Below are 10,000 nucleotides of genomic sequence, written 5' to 3' on the forward strand. Positions count from 1 at the left end.
TCGCAAAAAAAAGACAAAGAAGGTCTGAAACGTTTGCAATTCCGTGTTGACAGAGATTGCTTTCTAGGGTTAGAAACGGGAGCTCCGCTTTTAGGCTTGGCTAAATCTACATATTATACAATCATGGAGAAAAAAACCAATGTCATATTTGAACTCCTGTGGATCGTGCAGGCCACACGGATTGTGTACATCATACTTCCATCACAGTCACAAAATGTACTATCATGTACTACTTCATCTTGTGATATGGCCGCCGAGATCGCGGAGTTAAAACTTCGCTTGACTGACCGACATGCAGTACCACATTAATGACCAGTAACAGTCAAGAAAAACGCAAGCTGCGAGCAAGCTCAGGTAGAAACCAAGATTATGCTAGCATTTCGGTTTGGACAATTTGCAACGCAAAAGGTTTGTGCTATACCATCGACAGATATATTTTGCCCTGGAATTTTGGCATTTCCCACTACATTCATATGATCGGAAGTGATTGAGAGTCTTTCAAATCTTCGGTTGTATAATAAGGAGCTCCAAAGTCAATAGGGAGTTAAAGCATTTCCGCGCATTTCTTTGCAAAACAACAACGTGAAATCACCAAATTTTAGGATTTGGAGACAACGTGAGCATACAGCAATGATCCTTTCCCTTTCTATCTTCACTTTAAAGCGGTTCGTACCCATCCAGTTACAGGATAGTTCGCAAATATTGTACAACATGAACAAGACGGAATAAGCGCGAAATACTTGCGACTGGACGGGACCATCGTTCACTTCCTAAAATAAATTGTAACTGTGTAATAAGCAATCTGGCTAAAGTCCCCCGAAAAGAATTGTAAATTAGTCCTGAAAAGCCCCGAGGGGAGAGACTATTAGCTTCACTTAACACTTAACTTAACTTATAGCGCTATGTTATATTTTGGAATGACGTTTTCGTTGAGGCGTCGTCTTCGCTTAATCTCCCTAATGTCCCGGAAATATCGGTATCGTACCATAATTTGGCTAATCCCCAATACGTACATACCATATAGTTAGCGATGAAATTTATAAAAGTCTTAAAGAAATCTGAAGGTTCAACCACTTTAGGGTTTTCACCAAACAGCGTGCAGACTTGCGCATAAACCTCTTCCATCTTACGATAACGCTCAGTCACACGCTGGACTTTTTTGAATGCCGCATTGTAAAATGTCTGAATAAAACGAAATGCACGTTAAGGAAAAGAGGTCACATAGCATACTACAACAAATTTACAAGGATGACTCCAAGTATTTGGCTACTTGTTAAGAGAACCAACGGTAGAAAAATACTGCTTACGTAAAAATGTATGTTAGTACGTAGGGCTCTGCTGAGGTACTACGAAAACTACCGATCTGTGGAATGGGCCTGAATTACTGAGTCACTGCCCCGCCCACTTTCGCTTGTAAATAGTTCAAACGCCTGAGAGTTGTTGTGTTCGACGCTACTTTCAAGCCCAGGGAACCTTTCTTGCACTCGAAGTAAAAGCGAGTCCGATGGTTGCAGTTGAAACCTCTTCACTGGGCAAGAACAATTTTATCCGTTTCCCCTCCGGGACTCATGATTTTGAAAACGTATCTTTCCATTGTTGTGGTTGTTCCGGTACACCTTGACGGCAAAAGCTGGCTAATGTTCACACTGTGGGAAAGGAATTTAATCAAAATTTTGAACTGAAGTGGGCGGGGCAGTCACTCAATAATTCGGGTCCATTCCTTAGGTCGGTGGTTTTCGTAGTATATCACTGGTCACATTAGCAATACTTCTGTCACAAATTCTAAACAAATTCGGCATGTTTTTAATTTTTCATCCCGTAGTGGACCATTTTGTACACCACGCGACAGCGGTGAATTGATGTTAGTCTGAACTTCCAGAGAGGACAAACGAGAAGTTAATCAATGAATTTCACATTGATTTTGACTGTTTTTAATAGAGTGGAATTACCCAAACTTCACTGGTTGCGATTAAAAGACTGAACAAGGGAACTTTCAGCAACAGAGAGATTTAGGACTAAACTGGCTAAGCCTAAGCAATTTTTCATTGGACCACAATGTAAACTACTGGTTTCAGTAATTGTGTAATCCATGAAAACGTCTTCAGTCTTCACTCACTATTGCCCGCTTTAAGGGAGTTCACACTCTGACAATCTCTTCTACAAAAGGATACAAATATAACAAAGTTGTCTGGTTGTTTATCTCTCTCAGATTTGGTCAGATCCAGGCCTTTCCGCAATCCCTGTACATCAGCTGCAAGTGTCTGCATGGAGACTGGCGAAAAAGTCGAATTCAATTCTGTAAGGACCCGCTACATTGGTTACAAAAATCCACGAATATGCAACTGAATGATGAAGGAGAACATACAATTCCCTTCCCCAAGGAAGCCATAAAAAGAATGCGTACCTGTTGTCGCACCGTCAACGTACAGTTCGTCGGCAAAGTCCTGGAGACCAGGAAACTTTCTTCTTACAACATCCACGATGTAACTCAGAAATGTCTGTTTCCTGTCTGTCGTGCGAGTATCTTCCAACTAAACACATAAAATAGCTATTGACTTATAAGAAGTTAATAAAAGAAATTCTGGAAATCCCTTGCATATCTGTACGTTTTAATACTGCCTTCACTGTATTTTACAGCACGGCATGACACTGCCTTGAATTGTGGTTATCGTAATTAACGAAATAGCGCCTCGACCGTACAAGTGATTCAAAGTAAATAGATCTGACCATTTAGGTCACCAGTTGGTAATAAGAACAAGAAAAACGCAGCTGTTTCATTGAACAACATGGCTTCTACTGTTCCACTGCTGACAGTAGAGAGCTACCTTACACCTATGAAAAAAAATTGTTTCTGTTCACGGCAACCCATCCTCGAACAGTGTTGATCTCCTTTCAGAAGCGTTATATATAAATTTTGGCAATGCCAATTTTCAAGAAAAGGACAAATATGAAATAATAGTTCGAAAGAAAAATGAAATGAGCCCCACAAACAAACAAACAAACTCAATAGTTGTTAATGAGGTTGCGGTGACGTGCGCGGTGAACGTAAAGCGGTGATTCAAAGGTCACTGATTGTCTTAAAAGTATGTTGCAAACGTTTCTTTGTTCCAGGCTTGCCATGCATTAAATCAAACAAAGGATAATTCCACAAGCAGGCTTATTTTAAAGAGAAGACGCCATTATTTTACATTACACGTACTGGAACACACCTAATCCACTATAATGCTAAGCTATAAGGCAATAAAACAAAATATATACATTGATTACACTTCAGGCAACCATTAACGAAGGATAAGCGTTGCTTTAACATTGTTAATGCAATGACATGTGACCTGAACTGTAGAATATAATTTCACAATTCCACTGCGTGTTACAGGAACCTTTTGACAAAACTACTGGTTCTTCATAGGCCAGCGAAGTGAGACTCTTACCTTGTTCAGCGATTCCAGTTTAAATCCATAGGCAAGTCCCCTTCTCCTGCCATTCATGTAGTTGCCATAAATCAATATAATCTAAAAGACGGGGTAGAAAATGAGTTCTACTTTCTTAAACGTACCGAGCTCAAAATGTTATGTCAACGGCAAGCTATCAATTGCTCGCGATCCCGGTGCGGCGTACTGAGGGGCAGTAAACTGGGTCCTTTGCTATTTCTAACTTAATATTAATTAATGATCTCCCCAACTAACTGCGGGCCTCTGCGTCAAGGATGTTTGCTGATGACACAAACATTACACTATCGGCTAAAAACGTTAACGGAACTCAAACAAGCCTTGATCTCTGAACTAAGTAACCTGAGCTGCTGGCTGAAAGCCAACAAGCTTAGTTTAAATGTTGCCAAAACCGAACTAATGATTGTTGGATCAAGGCAGAGATTCTCTCTCCAAAATGAAGACGTTGAAATAACAATTGAAGATCAAATCATCAAGAAAGTTGAACATACCAAATCCCTGGGTGTTACTATAGATGTTCAACTTACTTGGTGCAAACACGTCGAAGAAATATGCAAGAAAGTATCCTCAGCTATAGTTGCCCTCAAACGTGTGCGACCCTTGATTCCGAAAAAAACTGCCATTCAAATTTGTAACGCCCTGATTGTGCCATATTTCGATTATTGCAGCCCGGTTTGGGACTGTTTGAGTGGCTACCTGAGTGATACGCTCCAAAAAATGAAGAATCGTGTAGCTAGAGTAATTACAGTATTGCCTTTTGATACGAACTCGAACTACTTCCTAACCACCCTTAACTGGGAGAGGCTATCAAATTGACGAAAGAAACGGAAAGCCTTAATGCATAAGAAAATGAATGGACATGCCCCGGATTACCTTCAACGTCTTTTCACTCAGTATTACTCTAATTACAACCTGAGAAACTCTGAGGTAAAAATTGCTTTGCCAAAACTGAGAACGTATTATTTAGAGCGAAGCTTCTCCCATAGCGGGGCCACATAATGGAATAACTTGCCCAATAGGCCATTTCCGAGTTCATATCTGCCTCCTCTTCAAAGCGAGTCTTAGTGGGAAGTTTTTCTTATTAAAATTAGTTTTCATTCATATGTAAAGTGGAACTAATTACCATCACAAAAACTACGCACTTAGACTCGCTTTGAATAGGAGGCAGACATGAACTCGGAAATGGCCTATTGCTTAAAGAATGTCGGATCTGTTGGTAAATTTAAGCGAAACTTTAAGAAGGTATCCAGCATTTCGGATTCCCAATCAGGTAAAACAGTTGTAAATAGTTTTAGTTTTGTTGTGTTTAAATAAAGTCTTACTACTGCCACTGCTACTGCTACTGCTACTGCTACTGCTACTGCTACTACTACTACTTCGACGCTGGTTTTTAACACTTCTTTTTCCTTTGTGCAGTGACACTTGTCTGCGACTTGCATCGTTAGATGTGCATCCTTCATTTGTTGCGTGAGGATGTGGGACGGGAATGGAGCAAACATGGCGGCGACGAAGGCATTCGCCGTCAATGTGAGGCCACAAGTTGCACGTACCTGTTTCCAACACATGGGAAATGTTGCGTGCAAATTGACTCGCAGTGGTGTTGGGGATACAAGTTGAGTGAAAACTTGCACAATGTCATCTTCATTCTGTTGTGTTGTGGTGTTCTCGTCGTATAGTTGCTCGGGTTACCGATGCTTAAAGTTCCCTATTCAATATTTGGCGACGTTTCCGTCCGGGTGAACGTTCCTTGCGTGATTTCACGGGTATAAAATCATTAGTGGTCGTATTTTGAAGCATAAATTAAAAACTATTCATTACGAGGTATTACCTTGAACAGTTTCTTTAGTTTGGCGCTGTTGATAATGGACGTTGCTGCTCTCAGCACAGCGTCAACTTGCTGAAAACGAACATACGGTAACTTCAATAATGATGAACATTCACAAAACGTAAATGAAACGAATCAAGAGTTCGTCAATAATACTTTGGTGGTGAGAGATAAGCCATATTGCTATTTGTTACTTTTGAAACGTCGTTTTTATTTCTTTGTTATTAGATTTTTGATTAGCTACGCAATCGCGTTCGTTTTAGTTAATGTTTGATTAATATCACGTTCTGCAGTCAACTATAATGATCGCCTACTCGTTATATAATTCAGCCTGATTTGTTTCTCGGATTACACGCTTAAAAACGGGCTTTAGTCTCTTTGTGGAGTTGTATCGTCAGATCGCGCTACTCAATCTCGATAATTTCTACGATTGCTACGCTTTGTCCCAAGCATATTTCCACTTGTCTTTTAGTTCGAACCTCAAGAATCACACAAGCTACGCAGTATACTATCAAACCACTACCAATCGCTACCGTTCGATTAAAATAAACAGTGTTTGTACATCTCATTGCATTTTGATTCTACACGTGATACTTGTGCGTTCGTCCATCCTCCATATTTTTTGCTACGCAATCCTGTGACCCTTAAGAGGTCACACAATTGTACCGGACTCAGTGACTTTTCCTTTAGCTCGCGTGATGTGGAACTGAAGTTCTTAGCTTACCGAGGGGAAACGTAAATTACTTCCACCTTTGCTTTATTCTTGTTTTTGTGAATAAGAACCTTACCAATAAGCACCACAAGACTTGGAAAACCATTTCTGAAAAGCACCCGAGTCCAAATTTAAATATTTTTTGTTGCGTTAAAATACTTTTTGACTGGCTTAAGGTATAACACTCCTATCAACTGAATAACAAACAAACCAAGCAATTACGATTACGGGAAGCCATTTTGTTCCTTTTCGGCTGCTTGGACGTGAATGGTACTTGCTAATCGGCGGGTCTAATTTGCAGGTCGCAGGTCTAATTAGGCCTAAACAAAAGTTTTTAGGCCTAATGTTTAGGATACTTTCTGTATTGGTGAACAATGACCTGCAACCCGCGACCTGCGACCTGCTAATTAGACCCGCCGCTTGCTAATAGACTCCAAGTTAAACAATCAAAGCGCGTCGAAAGCATTATCCTCTCTTGTAGTAGTACATACTGCTTTATGATTACGGCCGGTAAAGCATTTTTAACTTTTAAAGGGCTCCTGCCATACACTTGTTACTAATTTCCCTTTTTTCGGAAGTTCTCGTACACCAAAGACTTTCTCAATTTGATAAATGTACGACGCAACAGCGTGCCATTTTTTGGACATAATAGAAACAGTATTCCTTGCCTGGGCAATCATATCATAAAAACGGGAGACATACCGGGATTACGGTCCTCATAAGTTCATCAAACACACCGATAAATGCCATGACACTTAGCTTGGCCTCATAGCGTTCCACCTTAGCAATCTGAAAAAGCACAGTAATAGTCATCAAAAACATGGACAAATGACATCACAACAAAGGCAAAATTAAGATAAATACCTCAAACATAAATTGCTCAGCTTCTGCCAACCTTGAGAACTCATTTGCATGTCGCGCAAGACCAGCAAGCTGAAAATGAAAAGGGTAAAGAGAACGTAAACAACGGAAAAAGCAAAGTATTGCGACACAGGTGATCTCAACTAAGGACATTCCTGCCGAAAATACTGAAGATGATCTAAGGAAAGGAACTTTATTTACGTGTTTAGTCTTTCTAGCGCTGGAGCACTAATTGGGGACACTGTACACTGAAATTAACAAATAACGCAAATCAAGTCAAACGTTGGTTTTTGAGGAGAGTGGAAACCGGAGTACCCGGAGAAAACCTCTCGATACAGAGTAGAAAACCAACAAACTCAACCCACATATGTCGCTGAGTCTGGGAATCGAACCCGAGGCACATTAGTGGGAGGCGAGTGCTCTCACCACAGCGCCATCCCTGCATCATCTAACCCAACGCTCTTTCAAATAGACCAATCAAATAAATACACAAATCACAACGACATTCTCAGAACTGGCCGCTTTTTGTCTTTTAATGACACATAAACAACGTATATTAGTGTATGTGTCGCTTACCTCTTTCTTTGTGGGCACAAACTTAAGCAATAACTCAGCATGTTCTGGTGGAAGTTCTACCAAGTCGCACTGATCAATCAAGCTTCCAATAATTTCTGTTGAGTGCTGAATACGGCGGCGGGCGATCACTTGAACAAAAAACACCCCAGGTTAGTTTTTCATCACCGTAAATCCGCTATAAAGACACCCGCTAGTATCAATCATTAAAATCTTTCGAGGGGAGAAGACAAGATTGCACACTATCAGAAACCAGGAGAAAAGGCTATGCGATATTCAAGTCTCTTAATCTTAGGATGAAACTGCAATGGAACAATGTTGTTCATTCCCGAAGAATGGATCATAGATGGTTTGTACGCTTTTGCCCGTTTGAAGTGCCAAGACCTGAATTGATCATGGACGGGGCCGTCAAGGTTCAAGGTTTTTGCGTTCAACAAATACAAGGAGTGGGTAAGGGGATCAATGACGTATGCCTAATAAAAGTTGAAAACTCTAACCTCATTGAGATACTTACCAAGGTTCCTTGCCCTTTTTGGTTCAATAAGCGTGATCTGTTCTGCCGCTCGCTTTAATGCTGTGCATTGTAACAAATACAGAGACCAATTAAATGAATTTGAAGACCGGGTTATGGACGAAAGAGAGAAGTGATCTTCGCACTTATATTATCTGGACAATTCACAAGAAACTTTTTCTCATAGACACCTCAAAAATTATACGGAACAAATGAGCCCAAATCCAGCGCGATTTTTTTCCACAAAAACCGAATCCAATCGGTAAATAAAAAAAATCCGGCTCGTGGAATAGGAGATGTCCAAAACCCTTAAAACACTAAAGCCGTGTCTTGATCTTCAGTGGTGAAGCGGAAAAAGCGGTTCCTATAGAGTAGAAATCTCGGGTTCATATCCAATCCACGGATATGATTTTTCACTTCCTTATTTTCTCTGCTACCTTAAGTCCTGAAACACAGTGTCCGAAAATTAACTATCATGGTAAATACAAAGCAAATAGACCAATTTCGATATATAAAAATTCACTTCAAAACAAAAGGCATCATCTTAAGGCTCTGGAGAATACATTCTAACAAATCCTTATATGTATTCCCCAGAGCGTCGAGATGACGTCTTTTGTTTAGGACTGAATTTTAATATATCGAAGTTGGCTTATAACGAATTAACGGTAATCGTTAATTTTGAGAGGAGATCATGATCGACAAGTCCCTGACTCGTGAGTTTACTCGTCCTCAGGTGCCCTAAGTTTAACAGTCGCTTTCAAACTACATGTAACCAGGTTGTGATCCCCAAGGATATTTGGAGGGTGAATTTACGAGTTTCACGGAACCTGTGATCTTTGCTTAAGTAGCTGGAGAGCCTTTAGTGGTTTCAGGGTTTCGGGCATCTCCTATTCCACGAGCCGGAAGTGTTTATTTACCGATTGGATTCGGTTTTCGCGGACAAAATCGTGCTGGATATGGCCGATTGGGCCAAGATGGCGATGTCGACTTCCTACATTTCCGTTTGCTTTGTATGGAAGGTAGACTGCAAAACAGCCGTATTTTTGCGTTGGACGAATGCTTCTTTTCAAGCGAAAGGTCTGGAGGCTCGCGTAGTGAGGTTCGCGCGAATTCGAAACTGACTGTTTTGCAGTCTATATGGAAGCTGAAGTGCACTTATTTTTCTGAAACGTGTGAGTTTTATGGACAACTACTATGCTGTAGCCCGCTTTGAACTCGTCTCATTCAATCAACCGACCGATCAATCAATATCTATCAATAACGACCAAACTGAAAAAAAGAGTTTGTCTTATAACTCAGCCCCCGTCTCGCGTATTGTGCCTCAATTGACCCACCTTGTTCTTTCTTTGCAATGAGATCTTCTGATGCTTCACTGGCTTTCAACTCAAACTTTCTATCAAAGTCATCAAAGTCTAACACCTCCATAACTTCTTCATCTCGGATTTCCTGTTAGAGATAAGGAAACCAGAAATCAAATTTATTTTAGAGTTCCTACAGACAAAAGTGAAACGTGCTTGAAGAATAAAGAAAAATACTCGATCTACAAGTGACAATTTGAATATCAGGTTCGACCGCAACGACTGGAAATTCTCAGTGTATTAAGCAAACCAAATTAATAATTAATGATTTATTTCGACCCAATTAAAAAAGACACATCAGATTTCCTAAGTTCTTATCGCTGATAATGAAAGCAGACAGGAAGGAAATCTGACTTTCGTTCCTGTATTTGTTCAGTTTAATGGAAAGATATTATGTACAATTAAGTTAAATTCCTTTCATAGGTGTTCTATTCTCCTTACCATTACCTTAGCTGTATGACTCACGCCTGCTATTTAGGCATTCGCCATGACTGCCAAAGCAATACTTTACCGTTAATTTTTTGCCATGCACCAAGGTTGTCATACAACTTTACCTTAAAATAAAAGCTGGCATCTGACTGTGTCGATATTGGAGTCCAGTTCAACATAGGCAGACGAACCTTATTAGCAGGTACTCTTCGTCTTACAGATAAAGTGCCGTCTAGAAAATAATGAAGTACTGTATTGGCAAACAATGTTTGGGTAAGCGTA

The 10,000-nt window shown here is 40.3% G+C and overlaps 1 protein-coding gene across 1 annotated transcript in view; it reads right to left on the reverse strand.

The window, feature by feature from the left end:
• The window catches only part of LOC137970251 (formin-like protein 2), a 94,647-nt gene that overhangs the window by 3,293 nt on the left and 81,354 nt on the right, over positions 1-10,000 (reverse strand). The window contains exons 16-26 of the mRNA XM_068816771.1: positions 9,844-9,950; positions 9,266-9,377; positions 7,935-7,994; positions 7,424-7,551; positions 6,851-6,919; positions 6,689-6,775; positions 5,278-5,346; positions 3,432-3,512; positions 2,405-2,531; positions 2,172-2,272; positions 1,018-1,182 (exon numbers count right to left, since the gene is read on the reverse strand). Coding sequence (XP_068672872.1) covers positions 1,018-1,182; positions 2,172-2,272; positions 2,405-2,531; positions 3,432-3,512; positions 5,278-5,346; positions 6,689-6,775; positions 6,851-6,919; positions 7,424-7,551; positions 7,935-7,994; positions 9,266-9,377; positions 9,844-9,950 — 1,106 coding nt within the window. The remainder of the gene's footprint in view (positions 1-1,017; positions 1,183-2,171; positions 2,273-2,404; positions 2,532-3,431; positions 3,513-5,277; positions 5,347-6,688; positions 6,776-6,850; positions 6,920-7,423; positions 7,552-7,934; positions 7,995-9,265; positions 9,378-9,843; positions 9,951-10,000) is intronic.

Source organism: Montipora foliosa, chromosome 9 (assembly GCF_036669935.1).
Source record: "Montipora foliosa isolate CH-2021 chromosome 9, ASM3666993v2, whole genome shotgun sequence".
NCBI lineage: Eukaryota > Metazoa > Cnidaria > Anthozoa > Scleractinia > Acroporidae > Montipora > Montipora foliosa.